Consider the following 20324-nt stretch of genomic DNA (forward strand, 5'->3'; position numbering starts at 1 on the left):
AGAGGTCAAAGTGACAAAACCGAAAACACAAGGTCAACCTTTCTCTTCAGTTTCTTTGGGTCATTTCAGTATCTAGGAGTCTTGTTAATCAGATATTTTGATGATAGTGAAATTAAAATTAAGGCTAACAACCATACACAGGTATTCAATTTAACATTAAAAGACATGTGAAATTAGTATTTGTGTTTGATTTCCACTAGTAAGTAATTTATTTGTTTTTGTATAATGACCATTGTGGGAGTGCATGACAAACCCAGAAGACAGTGTTGCTCAGTCACCATGTCCTTTACATTAAAACCAGCCTCAAGTCCAGGGTAAAACTGCATAATATTTTATTGCTAGGTATCTGTCTTAAAAACAGTATGCCACTCCAATGGCATATTCATTATCCTCATGTTCCTGTGTGTTTCCGTGTACCTAGTAAGTTAACATCTTGGCTTGTTTCATGTATGTCCATTATCACAGTAAATAAAAACAGTTACAAAATAGAAAAGGAAAATGTCAAATCACAATCACACACAGTATCGTTTAGCCATCCCTGCAGATGCAATACCATAAAATCCAGCTCCTGCAGTTTGTCTGCTGTGGCAGTCACCTGCATAATGTCATAACATAAGTGTGCACATGTGGTATGTGGGTGTGTGTGTGTGTGTGTGTGTGTGTGTGTGTGTGTGTGTGTGTGTGTGTGTGTGTGTGTGTGTGTGTGTGTGTGTGTCTGTACTGTCAGTATGCAGTACGTTTTATATATATATATATATATATATATATATATATATATATATATATGTATGTGTGTGTGTGTGTGTGTGTGTGTGTGTGTGGGTGTGTGTGTGTATAGTGTGTGTGTGTATGTGTACTGTCATATATATATATATATATATATATATATATATGTGTGTGTGTGTGTGTGTGTGTGTGTGTGTGTGTGTGTGTGTGTGTGTGTGTGTGTGTGTGTGTGTGTGCACATGGTATATTTTTGTGTGTGTGTGTGTGTGTGTGTGTGTGTGTGTGTGTGTGTGTGTGTGTGTGTATATATGTGTATGTATGCACATACAGATATATATTTATATATAATTCTGTTCATAATGATCAAATGTAAAAAAACGTTGGTCACTAAATAGTCAAGCACCAAAACATCAACGATTTAATGATCAAATGTTTTCAATGTGTGATTGTTCACAGACATATAGGTTCATAGGGTCATACTAGGCTATATGCCCTAGGGCATTTATAAGTCTAGCCAGAGTGTGTTTTGCTTTCGCCACCCATTTTAAATGAATTTTGCTATGCCCTTTTTCAAGGTTAGTATACTGTGCCTCTGTCTAACAGTGACACAGAAGTGATACCCGGGGTAAACCTACTATCTCCCATCCACTCATCAAGATTCCTCTTGAAGAGAGTCAATGAGGGACTCTGCCTAACCTGGACTGGGATTTTATTCCAGAGTGAAGGGAGCCTCTGGGTTATGAATCTGTCCCTCCAGCATGTCCTATTTATTTCAGTGCTGAGGTTCAAGTCTCTCGAGCGTAGCTCAATGGGATTTGGATTTTCTGAGGTGCAGCATGTCCATTAATTCCGGGTTGGACATGGCTTTATACATCAGGCACAGATCGCCTCTGAGCAGGCAGTATGCCACTGAGTAGAACTGGAGTTTCTTTAACCGGGCAGCATATGGCATCTGTTTGAGCCCTTTGATCCTCTTGGTGAGGTACTTTTGGGGTCTTTCCAGTTGCTGCAGGTGTCTTGTAAGGTACATCCCAAAGGGGCATTGTACTCAATTATGGGCCTGATGAGGGATGAGTAAAGAGGAACAATGACCTCCCCTGATCTAGATGTGAATCCCTTCATGATTAGGTGGGCTATATAAAATGTTTTTCTAACCACTTTGGCCACGTGGTTGTCAAATGAGAGATTGCTATCAACTTGGGTCCCCAGGTCCTTAATTACTTCTTCCATAGTTAATGGATTACCACCTATGTGGTAATTTGTGGGCACTTTGTTTTTGCCAAAGGGGATGACTATACACTTTTTGGCGTTTAGCTTGAGGCCATGGCTCTGGCACCAGTTGTCTGTTTCTATGAGGCCCTTTTGTAGGATGCTTGGGTCAGCTGGAGAGTCGATTATGGCACCCAGTTTGCAGTCATCTGTGAACTTGGTCAGCCACAGTCCTTCCGTGTTAGCCTGTACCTCCGAGAAATATATACCGAACAAGAGAGGTCCCAGGACTGAGCCTTGTGGGACGCCACTTGTAACTGGTTTGGAGTCTGACATGGCTCCAGCAATGTGGGTTCTGTCCTTGAGCCAGTTTGCAACCCATCTAGTGACATAGGGGTTTATATTTAAGCTGGTGAGCTTATCTATAATGCCTGAGTGGGGTATTGTATCGAAGGCTTTTGCAAGGTCCAGGTAGGCTGTGTGGACCACCTTCCCCTCTTCAATGGCCTTGGTGACTGTTTCAAAGAAATCAACCAGGTTTAAGAGGCAGGATCTGCCCTTAACAAAGCCAAACTGGGTAGGATCCAGTGTCTGTAGGTCCCCAATATCTTTATTTATGAGGTCCATGATGATCCTTTCCATAGCTTTACAGACCAAGCTAGTCAGGCTTATGGGGCGATAGTTTCCAGGATCTGTTGAGGCACCACCTTTGTGGAGAGGGACAACTGTTGTTGCACGCCACTCTTTGGGTACATATCCTGTAGTAAGGCTGAGATTGAACAGTAGTTTTATGTTTGGGTTTAGTTCTTCTTGGAGTTCATGAAGGATGCAGCCCGGGACACCATCTGGTCTCATTGATGCTGTGTTTTTTGCTTTGGAGAGAGCGGCTCTTACCTGAGCATCTGAGATGTCAGGGGCAGCACTCTGCTGGGATAGATATTTGCCCTTTGGTGGGGAAGGGGAGATGTTTGCACTGAACCTGTCAGCTAGGATGTTGGCAATGTCTGTGGGTTCAGTGTATTTTTTGTCATTTTGGACTAACTCTGAGCATATCTGGGAATTCCCACCCAGGTTCCTAACATAACTAAAGAAAGCCTTGTGATTATTCTTAGTGTCCTGTGCAATTTTTCTCTCGAAGCTGGCCTTAGACGATTTTATGAGTGCCCGTAGTTTTTTGCTAATACTGATCAGAGATGCCTTCCCTTTTTGGGATTTTGCTCTATCATGTAGTAGCTTCCTTCTTCTATTGTATAGTTTGTTTATGGCTGGGGTCCACCAGACAGGATGCCTAACTTTGGAGGATTGGGTCTTGGTTTTATTTGGGATTGCATGATCCATGCATTCCTGAAGATGTTCATAGAATGCGTTTATAAAGGATTCTGCGGTCTGGGACGTATTTTCCACAGGCCCGGGGGCTTTGAAGGATTCCACCTCGGTTTTGAGGAGTGTGAAATTTGCTTTAGATAAGTTTTTCACTGTGGTTTTCTGGGCAGGGGCTGGGGTCGGGATGTGAATATCTAGTGAGATTAGTTTATGGTCTGATCTTACCAGTGAGGGATACACTTCTGGTCTGGAGCATAGAGTCCCCATGCTGGTGATGATCAGGTCCAGTATGTTTTCCCTCTTGTGGGAGTGGCAACAAGTTGTTCCATAGCATTTGAGTTTATAAATTCTTGGAACCTTCGGGCTAGGGTGTTGGAGCTAGAGTAATGCTCCCAGTCTATGTTAGGGTAGTTGAAGTTGCCCAATATAATGGTGTTTGGAGAGACCTTCATATTTTCCAGTGTTCTCAGGAAGGCCAAGTGGGGTTCCTGGGTTTGGGAGGGTGGTCTGTAGCAGGCTATAAACTGGAAGGCAGTTTTACCCACTGTTAGTTGCACATGGATAGTCTCTGATGCTTCATGCTGTGCCACCAACCTGGAGGTGTGGGTATCTTTGACGAATATTGATACTCCCCCTCCTTTTGTGGTTCGGTCCAAGTTTTGGGGCAGAAAAACATGGTATGAGGTATAACCTGGTAGTGCTGGGGTGCTCTTGGGAGCCTTGAACCAGGTTTCTGTTACTGCACAGATATCAATGTTCTCCATGCTAAGGAGAGTTTTGAGTGCGTGCATCTTGAGGTTTAGACTTCTGGTGTTGAGTAGCATTACTCTTAGTTTCTTATCCCTTGTGATACCTATGGAGGTGGGTTTGTCTTTTGAGCCTTGCCTAAAAAAGGCACTATGGGGGTGGCAAGAGCCTTTGCCAATATCCAAAGCCCAGAAGTGACAGATGCAAGCCGTCCCTAGCGAAGCATCGTGGCTTGTCGAGCATGTCATCCCAGGCAGACAGGCATCCCCTTTGAATGACACCAATACTTAAGCCAATTGTTGAAATTGATCATCTTGTCTTCATATTGTGGCATCATTCTTGGTGAGGGTAAGATGCTACTCAAGGTCAGGGTCATACCAGCCTGGGCTACATGCTCAGAGAGCTCCTCTATGTCTCTTTTCATGTAGTCCAGGAGGTACGTCTCAGGTCATTCACACCAGCATGGACAATGACTGAGTCATATTTGTACTTGCCTTGGAGTGACCTGAGTGCTTGTGTTATGTGGCAGATCCTAGCGCCTGACAGGCAGCTCACTGTGACCTTCTCCTTGTTCAGCCTGGTGAGCGGGATGTCAGTGTGCCTGACGATAGAGTCACCTATTACAAGTGTATCAGGTGTGTTGTTTAGCCTTAAGGGCTGTGACTGTTCGGCACACTGGCTTTGTGAGCTATGTGTTGCACGTGTTTTGTTTTGGGGTAGTGGTTGCTTGGGTGTCTGCTTTGGAGGTCTCTGCTGCTTAGGCAGATTTTTATTTAGAGCCTCCGAGTATGTTTTGTATGTTTATGTGTTTGGTTTGCTGTCGTGGTAGGTCTATGTGAGACTGGAATTGTAGTGAGTGTGGTTTCCTTCTCCTCCTGACTGGTTACGCCAGTACTGAGTTGAGAGAGCTTAGCCTCCAGTTTGGCTATATGGTTGCATCTCTCACATGTGTTGGAATTTGTTGGGAGGAGGAGAGGGTTGTCTGTGTACATGAGGCAGTTGTAACATTGCCTCAAGATTCCCAGATTCACCAGCTGGACCAGAGAGGAGATTGACAACTGACCTTTGGACATGCTAGAATAGTATTGGGAATTCCTTTATAATTGAAAAAAGGGCCAGTGGGGAACAAAGTACTCAAGGGGAGTTTGTGAGGGTGTAGTGCTTTTAATTTTTTAGTGCTGACTTATATAATTGCTTTAGTGAACAGGTGCCAGGCTTTAGAGTGGGAATAGGGTGTTTAGTATGAGAACTAGATCAGTTCTAAGGGAAAAAGTGAAGAGTAGACTTTGTGGAGCCGAGAATGGTTTAAACCCAATTAAACAATGCTGCCCGATGCTGCGCTATGCGCAAAATAGCGCAAAGCCATTCTAAAGCGGGTTTTATACAGGGGGACTTGAAAGAGCTAGAAATTGGCCCAAAACGGCCAATAGACTACCAGATTCTACTGCTGGGAACACTCCTCCAGGGATAGATAGGCTGCAAAAGCCTGTATTTGGACTACTCTAGGACAGGAAAGACGGGAAACAAGGATTTTGTTTTCTTTTTTGCAACAAACAGCAGGAAAATGCAATAAATATGTAACACAGGCTAGCGCACTTGAGTGTGTAGCCTCAACAGGTAAATGCAACAAACAGGACAGCTTTAAAAGTGCAGGTGCAAAAACAACTTTAAACAGTTTAAAACAGTTCAAGAAGCAGAAATACTTGCAGTTTAGCTAGATCGGACAGTCGCCCAGGTAGTAGCAGGAAAAAACACTTTTATGAGGTTAGCAGTCACTCTTTTAGCCTCTCTGCTGCTAGCACCACTCTGCAGGACCACGAGGAGCTTGGCTGAGTAGTAACAAGCGCACAAACCGTGCCAAAGCAGGTTTTATACAGGGGGACTTGAAAGAGCTAGAAATTGGCCCAAAATGGCCAATAGACTACCAGATTCTTGTGCTGGGAACACTCCTCCAGGGATAGATAGGCTGCTCTAAGCTCCCCACTGCCACTGGTGAACAAAGAAGCCTCCCTTTATCCAAGAAAGGAAATGGGCAACACAGGAACTTTCCAAAAGTCCAGAATACAGCAAAGCCTGTATTTGGACTACTCTAGGTCAGGAAAGATGGGAAACAAGGATAATTTTTTTTTTCTTTTTTGCAACAAACAGCAGAAAAATGCAATAAATATGTAACACAGGCTAGCGCACTTGAGTGTGTAGCCTCAACAGGTAAATGCAACAAACAGGACAAACTTTAAATTACAATTGCAAAAGCATGCTAAAGCTGGCTTTAAAGCAGGGGGTTAGAAAAAGATAGGAAATGGCTCAAAATGGCCAATAAGCTACAGGTCACTGGGCTGGAACCACTTCTCAAAGGACAGATAGGCTGCTCAGAGCTCCCCACTCTCACTGGTGAACAAGGAAGCTTCTCCCTATCCAAATAAGGATATGGGCAACACAGGAACTATGACACAGCCCAGAGATCAGCAATACCTGAAGACTGGACTATTCTAGTTCAGTAAAGGCGGGAAACAAGGATTTTTTTTTTTTTTTTTTTAGGTACAGAAACACAGTAAATGCTTTAATTTGGCTAGCGCACTTGAGTGTGTAGCCTACTAGTTATTACTGCCCCTAAACACTATAAAAATAAAACAAATATCACCACAGTAATGCAAAATACAAAATATCTAAAACATAATCTCCACAATCAAAATCAGCAAACAAAATACTTTTATATTGCCTAAAATATATTATAGACTCCACTATTAAAATCAGCAAAAAAAAAAAAATTTTATATGGGGGGGCTTCACCCCCCCCCATCCCCTTACTAAAATATACCAACTCAGCAATCGCACAACATCCATGAAAGGCCATTCAGCCCTAAACAGCACAATCCATTCCTGCACAAAAGTCAGTCATTCAAATATTTGTCCAAAAGTGTACTTTCACTTCATGGTCTATTATTTGAATGATCAACCAAAGCGACTGCATCCATACATACATATATATATATAGATATATATATATATATATATATATATATATATATATATATGCATATGCATATATATATATATATATATATATATATATATATATATACACATATATATATATATATATATATATATATATACACATATATATATATATATATATATATATATATATATATATATATATATATATATATATATATATATATATATATATATAGATAGATATATATATATATCTATCTATATGCATACATATCTATCTATATGATATATATCTATATATATATATATATATATAGATAGATATAGATAGATATATAGATATATAAATAGATGTATGTGCCATGAGTGTATGTGTATATGTATGTGTATGTGTATGTTTTTAAACAGGAAAGGGCTTGTATCACTTTATACTGGGAGGCTGTGCAGTTAAGGAGGTAACACCAACGCAGGTTCCTTCCCCTCATGCTAATGCAATAAAAGGCACAGTAATGCAGCAGTTAGTGCTGCTGCCTCTTAGTGCTTGCTTCTCCGGTTCAGTTCCTGGCTGATTTTCCTTCTCTGCAGGGTCTGCACATCTTTCTTGTGTCTGTGTGAGTTTTCTACAAGTGCTCTAGTTTCCTCCTGCATGCCAAAGACATGTCATAGGTGAGTCCGTGATAATCTAAATTGCCTGTGGTTGTGCATGCAGAGTGTGTGCATGTGCCTGTCATCAGTCTATCTCTGATTTTTGTGTGCCTTCTTACATCAGAGATTCTGCAGATTTAATGAAAAACTTATGGGAAATTAAGTGGAAAGGTGATTATTATTGGGTTACTTTGGATGTGGAAAGTTTATGTAGCAACATTGACCATAAGGATGGCTTGAAAGATGTTATGTGGAGTTTTGGAGAGTCTTCTACCACACACATATGATCTTAGATTTAATGCATTTTGTTTATATAACTATTTTCTTGTTTTTGATGATGAATGATATTTAAGATTGCATGGTACTGCAATCATGGCACCTTTTGCCGCCAATTATGCAAACATGTTATGGGTTTCTTTGAAAATAAATACATCTCTACTAGTTTGTATCAAAATAAGGTTATGAAATATTATATAATATATACAGATGATTTATTATTCATATGACTACATTGCATACCTCTCAACCTCTTAGAGCAAGAAATCTGGACAAAGCAATAAATAAAAGTGGGACAAAGGCCCAAAAATAGGGACAATTTTTAAATAATGCTCTTACAAACATAGAAAGTTGATAGAATAACACGTTTTGCATTAGTATGAATTTTCTAAAGGGTATGAAATTAGAAATGCAAATGTCTCTCATTATTTTTTTAACTTTAATCTTAAATGATTTGTCACTAATTTGCCAGAAAAACAGAATTTTATGAAAAATAGACCAAAAATATGTGGCAAAAATCTAGGCCTTCTGTGAAAATCAATACAGTTGAGAGGTACCTTATCTCTAGATAATTGTCACTGTTGAATTGACACCGACCCCATGTACAAAAATGGGAAAAGGGGTTGTGGATGGATGGATGGATGGATGTAAAGGTAAACCCAAGGAATTTGATGTTTTTTTAATGATTTAATAAAGAATGATATGGGGCTTAATTTTACTAAGCATATTCACTGCTACAGAATATCTCATTTGAATATTGTTTTATGGAATGAAATGGTAACATTTATACTACATTATATAGGAAGAATACAGTTTCCAATAATTTTTTAGATGGGACTAGTTGCTACCCTGAACACACATGAAAAACTTTACCTTTGGGAGAATTTCTAAGAATTAGAAGACCATGTTGCAGATGGGATGATTTTTTTAAAGGAAATAGAAAAAAATGGTTAGGATTTTTGATTACAGAAATTATCTTTTGGATATTATACAACAATGATATCTAAAGGCATGTGGTAGACAGGGGAGGGAATTATTAGGTATGAATGAGATATATTTGGTAGATTATGGACATAATAAAAAGAATATAAAAATAAAAGATAGAAAAATATATTATGTGACTGAATATCAGGTTTTTACAGAGGAATACAATTCTTTCGTTGGGAATATTGGAAAATATTAAGTGAAGATGAAGTATTATGGAAAGAAAACCTAATATTTATTTCTTATAAAAAGGTAGGAGTATAAAGGATATTTTTGTACACAGTTATGAGAGGAAAAAAGTGGTAGGTGGTAGTAGGTAGATTTCTACCTTTAGGAATGTTTCCCTGTGGTAGCTGCAATATTTGCAAATATGTGATTAAGAGGGTTGTATTTATAAACGGGGAATTTTAAATACTTGGGTTTATTTACATATAATACCACAGCTGTGGTTTATATAATACAGTGTATAAGTGTGGACCTTTTTATATAGGTAAAAGATAACAGAAATTTAAAGTTAGAGTTCAGGAGCATATAAATGATCTTCGAGGTATAAGTACAGATATTCTAATGGCAGAATATGTGATTTTGCATAATGGGGTAGACTTGGGAGTTATAAAAATGTGTTTTGTTGTAGGTTACAGCTAATGTTAGGGATCAAAATAATGTTTTTTTTTTTTTCCAAACATCTTTATTAAATTTTCACATATGACAAAGACAATCTTACATTTATATAAATGAAAAACATACAAAGTGACACAACTTTAGTTGCAAACCATTTACATCACAGACACCATTGAAACAATTGTAGCTGCAAACATTATACATCACTGATATACCATCCAGTCATTGTCATTTAAGCATAATATGGCTCATTCAAATCCTGCCTCTTAAACCTCATTCCTGCTCTGCATATATTATTCCCACAATTCCCATTTTCTAAAGACTCCAATTCTAGTTGTTTTATGTCTGTTGCTATATTCACTACTTCTAGTAAAGTTGGTCTAGATTTTGGTTTCCATTTTCTCGTAATTGCTTTTTTGGCAGCCACCATAATTAGACTCAGCACTATGTTTAGGCAATTCTGATTCTGTATAATAACTCAAAAAAATCATCTCTCCCGTCAGTCCAATCTGCTCACCCAGCATCTCTGACAGAGCAGTCTGCAGGGAATCCCTAAAGTCTGCCAGCTCATTACACCCCCCAAAAATATGTTCCCAGCTACCTCTTTCACATTTGCTATCCACCTGAGGAAAAATTCTTTGGAGTCTACTTGGGGTATACAAATACCTATGTAAATACTTCCAGGCAAAGATCCTAAATCTTCTAGACTTTGTTGCATATTTGAGGGATATACATATATCCCTCATTGTTTCTTTATGAATTGCTTATCCAATCTCTCTTCCCAATCCTTTCTAAGCTCCTTTGATTGATTCTTCTAATTATCATGCAATATTTTATATGCTTTAATAATTATTCTGTTTTTAATTGGGAACAAAATAATATTGATAGAATTTTGCTTCATAAGGAAGCAGAGATAATTGTAAAATTTGGGACCCTGAAACCATATGATTCAAATAATGAATTAGACTGAAGAGCATTGTGCAGATCTTAATTTTCTTACTTTATTCGTTATATTGTTTATTGTTAGGTTTTTGAAATTATTGGGGTTTTGCCTCTTTAAATATTGCTGTTGTTCATCTATTGAGTGGTCATGTGATTTGTCTGAACATTTAAATATGATTTTTTTTTTTATATTTTTGTGTGAACCTTGTAAAGGCTGAATTGCTAAATATTAAAAATGTTTTTTATTATGCATCTCAGGTCGCTATTTATGGTTTTATCCATAACTTCATTTAGTCCTGGCCAGCAAAAGGTTTTTTGAGCTTGGTACTAAGACAGACAGTGTACTTTTTTGATGTCCAAACTAACAGTACTGCAAGACAAAGTTTGCCAGGACTTTCATTATTATTACTAATGTAGGCTACTTCCCACCAGCAAGCCTCTCACATGTACTGACCTCATTATGAAAAATGTTCCTCATTTTGGTTCTTAAAGAGTCCATGTTCCTCACAGTTTTACACTGAAAGTGTCTGTTTTACATTTGCTTTTAAGAATTAACTTACATCCATCCTAAATGATATTGAATCGTATTAATTCATCAAAAGAATGTTTTAAACACATTTTATCCATCCTGTGGGTTTCCTAGTTGAAGTTGCTAGTATGCTGTTAGAAGGCATTCCATATTTTGCTCATTTATTCCACATTATGGGAGGCAGTGTTTCACATTTTGGAGACAGGCGGTTGAGAACTTGAACTCTGTACACCAGTGGGTTATACACTTAAGCATGGTGTCAATACATCATGCCACGCAACACTTGCATATGAAAGTTGAAGTCTTCTGTGGTGGTATTGTAACATATGATACTTCAATATGAATATGAAAGTTACACCTCTCTGGTGGTGGTGTAACATGAGATACTTCCATGCAGTAGCTAGGTGCAAAATGTTGGGCAGGTGCAATCAGCTAATCCCAATCTTTCTTTAATGTAATACTGGCTTTTAAAAGCTGCTATTGCATTTGCAGTTAAACCTGATCCTGTAGAACTCTGTGTGTGGTCTAAGTGCAGACAATGTAGCAAAATTGTGATACATTTGTAGCTAGCAGTTTGCTACAGTTGAAAAAGAAGATTGTTTTAACTATGAAGTGTGAAGGTATGAAGTGTGATAAAAATAAAATGATGTAAGACAGGTTTAGAGAATTTTTTTCAAACAGATTTATTATTAAAAGATTAGGCTCTTGAGATATAGTTAAGAAAATTAATAGAAATAAAGAACTATTTCACAAGAGTGATAGATATGTAAAATAATGACCAAGGATGGGGAATTATTGCATTAGAAAAGATTGTGTGTTTAACTGTAAGTACTACACATTTTATAATAGGCATATTGGAGGAATAAATGAAAATGGTTAGGTTAAGATAGTTTATATGGGAATTTGAACATCTCTAGTTGTGGGTGAGGGATGCTTTTATTTTTTTACAAAACAGTTTGTGGTTTGATTCAAAATGGGCTTCAGTAGGGAAGTTGTTGCTTATGAAAGTCACATTACAGTCCTGTGATGTCATACCATGTGGCACCTCCATATGAAAATCACAGTCCCCATCTGTTGTGTTGTATAATGTGACACTTCTGTATGAACACCACATCTCATATGTGGTGTCCTATGATGTGATACTTCCATATGAACATCATAGTCCTCTACTGTCATATCACGTCATGTAACCGTGTAACATCCATGTGGCTGAAAATAAGCATTTGTGTGTAGGGGAATGAGACATTATAGTGATAACATTGTATGGTGACAAACAGTGCAAATTCTAAGGTGTATAATCTTCCAGTAGGGACCTATTCATGGTGTTAAGTAGTAAACTTAAGGTTGAAAGTCTAAGGTAGTCAGAGGGAATCCATATACACTCTGGGAAAGGCAAATGTTTTGAAGACTGCTCCCCTGAGGTAAACTCATTTAATTTACAAAGTGAATTCCCTTCCTATAGAGATTTGGTGCCCCAGAATCAGTTGCAAAAAAGTGAGTGAGGTGGTAGGGGTCACAGACCCTTACATAGATGGTGCCAGAAGCAAGAAAATGTATTTTGTTTGTTTTCATTTTCCAGTTTTTCCATCTTTCACTTTACACCTTGCCATATCCTACCCAAATTTGTTTAGTAACTTATGTATAAATTTAATGCACACTGCACACTTTTAGATTACCTCAGCAGTGGTTTACAGGTAATAATTTCATTAAAAGAAATGTTATAAAGAATTAGTAGCACAAACCTTGAACTATCTGTTTAGATATCTCTGTGTGCTGTGTGGCCATCTTTTTCGGTGATGTCACCCTTTACTTCTGAAAGTGCATTCTCACCCCTAAGAAAGCATTATTTCATTGAAAAGAACCATTCCAGGTCCTTTCTACAAGATTACAAAGGTGGCCCAATAAGTTTCACTATTACTAAGTACAACTTATTTTTTTTTACACAAAAAGTGTTACACCATGTGATACCCATCTCTGAAATTTCATATTAATCTTTTGCAGTATATGACACATCAGTATGTAACAGCCCAACTGCTATGCTGTGCCAAGGTGTTAATCTGTGTCACATTTTCATACAAATATTGTTGAAGCTTTTATTGGTAATTTAAAATAATTAACTGTAAATAACTGACATATGAAAAATTCTGTGTATATTTACTATAAATAACCTAACAAATAATGTCATATTTACATCACATCTTATTTTATAATGCAATTGATTTATTGACTTATTTAAAATGTTTTATGGATTATCATTCGAATCCTTTACATGTATTTATATAGATTAATTTTGATATTTCTCTAAAATTGAAGATAACTTTGTCCAATTCTTAACATCTACAGTAGAGTTTTAATGTTTTTTATGGTATTAATTTCATTTTGGCACATAACAATAGTACATTAATAAAGAAATTCTTTAAATGCGGTGTAACATCTTTCTTCCAGTTTTGGTTATGCTTTTCCTAGCAATAGATAAAATACTTCAAAGAAGAAACCACTGAGATTTATTTACATACAAAGAAATTGGGTCATTAAAATGTTACATATCTTGTTAAAAAATGTTATCCAACAGCAGTGCTTGGCCAAAAGATTTAAATTTAAACCAAGATTCTTTTAATACAACATAATCATAAAAGATATGTTGTCAATCTTCTTTAATTAATGACTTATGGCTTCAACAGCTTACATTGTCTTTTTTTAAATATCATTGCAGTTCTGTTGAGAATAAGGAATACTCTAAGTAAAAATTTCTATGAAATATTTTTCGAAAAAAATGTGGAAGTGCATAGTTGTGAAGATATCAAAATTATGAACTTATCTGTTCATAATAATAACTGACATTGTGAATAACTTTTCAGTATAAATTTTGTTTATATTTGCCTTTTGAGAGATTATAATTCTGTGCAGTTTAGACAAATGAGATATGGAATTTCTGTAGTTGGATAAAACAGAATGCCAGATTCATTAAAGCCTACACTAACTGTACACTAAGTATACACTAAGTGTACACTATATATAGTCGGGAACATCCCTACCACAGTTTGTGCTTTCTACTCACACAGAAAGCTTGCACTAAGTGTATATGCAGTCTACACTTTGTGGTAACCTTTATTAATCCCTGCAATATTTAATGCTGCAAGAAAATCAGTAGGTAAGCTAAAATTAGGAGGAAGAAGGTGTGAGTTATGCCTGTGTTGTCACTCAGAACTGTGTACACTTATTATACACTTAGTGCAGGCATTATTGAATCCCAGGGAGTGTTAATATAATCTAATAATAGACGATAGCTCATTTTTCCAGGTCTGTTATGAGCTGTGTTTTTAATAATATAAACAAATTCTTTTTACTGTTAAATCATTCAAATTTAGATAATGTCTACATGTTGCATGTTATAGGTTCATAGGTAGGTACTAGGCTATCGGCCCAAGGGCCTACGTAAGCCTAGCCAGCAAGGTACCATAGCTTACGCCACCCAAGAAAGTTATTTTCCTGTGCCACTGTCCAGCAGAGACACAGAAGTGATCCCCAGGGTGTATTTCCTATTTCCCATATATTATATTGCCATACTTTAAAATAGTCAAGTCTTTCTAACAACCAGACCAAAATATAAATATCATGCTGCCTTAAACTTATTTTTTGGTGGGAGGCAGGCTACATCTCGGATCTTCAGCTGCCTAGAGACACCCACACTGCTCTGCCTGTGTTGGACAGGGAAAGGAGCAGCACTATGCGAGTACAGTCTCATGGCTGAGACCACCAGCAGAGAGAGAAAGGAAACAGATGACCTGAGAGCTGAATGGAGCAGTACCTGGAGCAGCAGTATTCCTGCTTGCAGTCTGGCTTTTGCTAAGCCCTAACACCCTTCCACAGTGAGCTGATGACTGCAATTTCAGACCAGGCAGGCAATAAGGAGTGACTATAAGCACATGTTCTTCCCCTTTGGGCCTCTATAGCAGCCACAACACTCTGAATCTTTTCCATCCTCCCACTGCCTCTGCCTGACACCCTTTCTTGACATCCAGCCTCTGTCAGAACTCACTGGAGGGATACCTAATACATTCCCACCCACCCATTCAGGATGGGCACTTATATCTTCCCTGCCTTGCTGCAAAGTGCTTGAGACAAGGCCTTATACTCTGTGCAAAGGTGAAGCTACCTTAAACTCAGCTATTTAGACATGACAGAGCCTTTTTTAAAAAAATCTTACAGGATTAGATGCTAGAAAAACAAATAAGACCATTTTAATTGGATATTTATAAGTAAGATTTCTGAATGAGTTCAGTATTATATCTATGCAATTTAATCTAAGTCAAAGAGTAATAACAGTACTTATAATTATTTAAAATCCATATTATGCTATTTAAAAATATAGATTGTGTTGGGAATTTTATGTTTATGTCTTCACAAATCTTTTTGTGAATCTGTTCCTTTCGTGTGTGTGCTGTAATCTGTGTTCAACATCTAAATATTTTTTTTAAATATAGCTACTAATGCATACGATTTGACACATGGAAACTTAAGCCTTCCTTTCCCCCAAGATCTAATATGATGGTTAAAAAACTCTTAGGTCTATTTGGATGCCATAACAACTTTTAAGAAAGTTGCTTTTATTTCTTTTAATTGTTCTTTTTTGGAGACAATGGAGTTCTTTGCATTACATATAATATCTTTGGGAGTGACATCATTTTGATTAACACCAAAATGTCATTTGAATAGAAAAGTAAATATTCAATATAATAATTGCTGTTTATCGTTATTTTTTTTAGTCCCTGATTATGACATCATAAATTGTAATTTTTTTTTAGTTTTAACAAAAAGCATCTTTATTAAATTATCACTTATGACATAGGTAATCATATATTTATATAAATGAAAACAAACAAGCAGAGCTAGGGAACACAATATATGCCAAATAGCCGAGAAGCAGTAAAAATGCTTTATTACACCACACAGTTAGAAAATAATAAATAAAAAATGATCTTATAATGAAATTTTATGTTTGACCACCATTTCGTATATTCAAAACCATGGTGGTCAAACATGGCTAAAAGTTCCTTATGGAAAGGGGAATGTCCAATTAGCCCTATAGGGGACCACCAGATTCTTAAGCCTTTAGGCACTATTTTCAGTTTTTAAACATTCTTTAAAGTACAGGTTATCCAGTTGAAGTTTCTTAATTTTAAGAAGCAGTCCATCTAGTTTTTGCAGTTTCTCTACATAATTTAAAATACTTACTGTTGCAGGAGCGTCAGAAAAGCTAAAAGTATGATCTATGTTTAGACATTCTTTAAGGACAACCACCTCATTCATTGTATTTAAACCATTGTGGTTCTCGTTCCCATTCTGGTTCAAAAAAAGCTCTTGTTCAATGCCTAGTGTGGAATTATGTCCCAACAACCCTACAAGCCAGGAATTAGAGTTATTCACAGATTGGAAACCACAATTAGTTTCGTTTAGATGTATACGCTGCTTCTGCAGCAAACGCTCGGCTGAGTTCCATTCTTGTTGCATGGAGGCGTTGACTTCCTTTTCAGATAAGGAAGTACATTGAAGAGATAAGCCAGGTTAGTTCTTTTCCAAACTATCCAGCCATTGGGATAGTTTCTCTAGAGAAGGAAGGGACTTTTAGCCATGTTTGACTGCCATGGTTTTGAATATATGGAAATAGTGGTCAAACATAAAATTTCATTATATGATCATTTTTTATTTATTATTTTCTAGGTTTGCAGTGTAATAAAGCATTTTTACTGCTTCTCGGCTATTTGGCATATATTGTGCTCCCTAGCTCTGCTTATGCCTTCATTTGCTCATTTGTGGTGATTCCTTTGTGTTTTACATGCTATTATGGCTTCAGACACTGAAGAGGGGGATTCACTTATGCTGTTCACACAATCAGTGGACAATTCATTTGCTGCACTAAATGCTTCTCTAGAGAAACTATCCAATGGCTGGATAGTTTGGAAAAAAACACCAAACAACCTAGCTTATCTTTCTTTTATATCTGAAAGGAAGAAGTCATACAACAAGAATGGAATGGAGCTAGCAACGAGTGCTGCTGCTGAGAAAGCAGCATACATCAAATGAAAACTATGCATGACTTTTTCAATTTGAATAACTCTAACTCTCAGCTTGTAGGGTTGTTGGGACATAATTCCACACCAGGCATCGAACAAGAGCTTTTTTGAACCAGGCAGCGACGAACGAATGGTTTAATAAAAACAAATGAGAGGGTTGGTCCTTAATGAATGGCTAAACGTGGATCAAACTTTTGGCTTTTCTGACACTCCTGCAACAGTAAGTACTGTAAATTATGTAGATAAACTGCAAAAACTAGAAGGACTACTTCTTAAAATTAAGAAGCTTCAACTGGATAACCTGTACTTTAAAGAATGTTTAAAACTGAAAATAGTGCCTAAAGGCTTGAGAATGTGGCATTTCCCAACAGGGTTAATTAGGAATTCCCCTTTCCATAAGGAACTTTTAGCCATGTTTGACCACCATGGTTTTGAATATATGGAAATGGTGGTCAAACATAAAATGTCATTATATCATCATTTTTTACTTGTTATTTTCTAAGTGTGCAGTGTAATAAAGCGTTTTTACTGCTTCTCGGCTATTTGGAATGTATTGTGTTCCCTAGCTCTGCTTGTGCCTTCACTTGCTCATTTGTGGTGGTTCCTTTGTGTTTTACATGGTATAAATGAAAACAAATCACATTTTCATAGTCTTAGTTGCAAGTATTTTATATCACAGACCTTACTGGCATAATTTTAGTTGCAAACATTATATATCTCTTATAATCTACTGAATCATTGTCAGTCAAACATTACATAGCTCATTCAAATCCTGCTTCTTTTAAAACTCATTCATCCTATGTATGTATTATTCCCATTTTTTTCCTATGTAATTTGTTCCTACCCTTTTCTAAAGAGCCCAATTCCAGTTGTTTTATCTCTGTTACTAAATTTACTGCTGCTTGTACAGTTGGTTTAGACTTTGATTTCCATTTTCTAGTAATTGCTTTTTTGGCAGTCACCATAATTAGACTCAGTAATGCCTTACTATATCTAGGCAATTCCAATTCAGTATCATACTCAGAAAAATAATTTCCCTAGTTATACCAATTTGCTCACCCAGTATTTCTGACAGAGTAGTCTGCAGGGAATCTTTAAAGTCTGCCAACTCATTACAGTCCCAGAAAATATGTTCCAAATTATCCCTTTCTTCTCCATCACACCTCCAACATTTGCTGTCTATCTGATGAAAAATTCTCTAGAGTCTACTTGGGGTTTAAACATATCTTTGTAAACATTTCCAAGCAAAAATCTTAAATCTTCTAGATTTTGTTGCATATTAGGGAGCCAAACATATATCCCCAATTGTTTATTTGTGAATTGCTTATCCAAACACTCTTCCCAATCCTTTCTAACCTCCTCTGACTGATTCTTATAGTTAATTTGTGATTTCTGAAGATTCCAAACCAGTGACCAAGTCAGAACAACAGGAGCAGTGATGACGGATACAGAACATATAGGGAACAGCATACTTCATATTTCTGAAACTAAAAATGGTTTATCACCTAACAATTTCATAAGTTCAGGAGATGCCATTAAAATAGGCCAATACTTATAAATGCTATCATCCATGCTGCTCACTGTAAGGCTGTGGTACTATTCAAATATACAAGATATTGTTCCAAACTGTCCCTAGAGCCATTCCAAATTAAAACAGTCATCAACAAAAGTATCCAAAAAGTTAGCACCATCATGCATATTATCCAGTTCCCACTGATATAATACAGAGTTAACAATGAGACAATATCTAAGGTGACAAATAAAAGGCATCCAAATTTGGCTCACTATAGTACCAAGTTGATAATTTAGAAAATCACTTGATAACAAAATTGCATTTATCCAAACAGGTTCGGTGACCCATCCATTAATCCAGCAGGCATTTATGTATTTTTGGAAGTCCTACATACATTTAGATTTAGGGTGATAGATTTGGTTGTTCTCTCGAGTAGATGTGGTGATATTAACAATTATCTTGAGACTAAAGAATATCAGTGGATAATAGTACTGTTAGTATTAAACCTATCCTTGTTGGCCTGCAACTGTCATGTGACTTTGGCTGTCAGTATTGAGAAAGGGATTCTTATAGTTACCATGCAATATTTTGTATGCTCTACTAATTATTCCTTTTTTAATATCAGCTTCTGTTCTAGATTGTACTAAAAACTCTACCAGTGTTGGTCTTTCATTTAGGGCCCCCCTATGTCTTTCTCTTTACCTAAAGTCTGGTATCAATCCTTGATAGGGAAGGCAATTTCTAACCTGCAGTGCAAGCAAATTCTTGGCATCTTCCCATTCTATTACATTTCCCTCTCTAGTTATTTGCTCCCAATTCATTGGTTTCTTTGCCAGTTGTACCCTTAGCTGCAGTCATCCCTATCGGCAGAATCTCCATACTCCATTCCTGTGTTGGCTTAGTTCTTAAAATACTTTCTGCTACTTCATGAATATAATATTCTATATGATTATTGTTATTCTCCCTAAAGGTATGCATCCAAAATCCCAGTCTCTCCTTGATTCTTGACCTTCCCCCCTGTTTCATCATCATCCCTTTCCACTTTGAGTTATAGTTTTCTACTTGTTCTAAATGTAGAAGCCTTAACTGCTCTGAAATACCCCTTCAAATCAGGCAATCCCAATTTGCCTTGCTCTATTGGAAGAATCAGTTTATCCCACTTGACTCTTGCCGTCTTCCCCTTCCAGATAAAACCCTTCAGCTCTTTATTAATTGCTATCCACAACTCCTCTGGTTGATAAAAAATGTGCCTAACCTGTGTATAAGACTAAAGGGACTAAAAACATTTTAAATGCTTGTATCTTAGAATCCATAGCCATATAACAGAGCTTAAAGTTGTCAGTTTTTGTATTATCTGTTGTTTAGTCTCTTCCCACATATCCTTAGCTGCCACACCATAATCATTTTTAAAGGAAAACTCTACCTTGTCCTTTAGTTTAATTCAATCCTTGAGTTACTTTTCTCCCTACAATATGGTTCCAGTATTCTGTAGGTACCAGAAACCTGCTTGTACTTTTTAAAACTTTATTTCCTTGCACTGGAATCAAAGGAAGGGAAAGAACACTTACTTTATTTTTTTAAGCTTAACTTCTCACATACTTTGCAGAGGAATTCATTTCCACCTGTGTGACATATCATAGACACAGTTAAATTTGTAGTTTACCCTGTCAGTTACTGCTGTCAATCTTAGATGGGCAATTAATCCTGGTATGTCAGGAGCACCGCATCTGATATAAAAAGACAGAAAACTGTTTTTTTTTTGTTTGTTTTTTTTT

The 20324-nt window shown here is 36.9% G+C and overlaps 1 protein-coding gene across 2 annotated transcripts in view; it reads left to right on the top strand.

The window, feature by feature from the left end:
• The window catches only part of PAPLN (papilin, proteoglycan like sulfated glycoprotein), a 1077292-nt gene that overhangs the window by 1049001 nt on the left and 7967 nt on the right, over positions 1–20324 (top strand). For both annotated transcript variants that reach the window (XM_044074058.1, XM_044074059.1), the window contains one exon: positions 1–32. This exon is cut by the window's left edge and continues 144 nt beyond it. In XM_044074058.1, coding sequence (XP_043929993.1) covers positions 1–32 — 32 coding nt within the window. The remainder of the gene's footprint in view (positions 33–20324) is intronic.

This window comes from Protopterus annectens, chromosome 6.part0 (genome assembly GCF_019279795.1).
Source record: "Protopterus annectens isolate FY-2018-M chromosome 6.part0, PAN1.0, whole genome shotgun sequence".
NCBI lineage: Eukaryota > Metazoa > Chordata > Ceratodontiformes > Protopteridae > Protopterus > Protopterus annectens.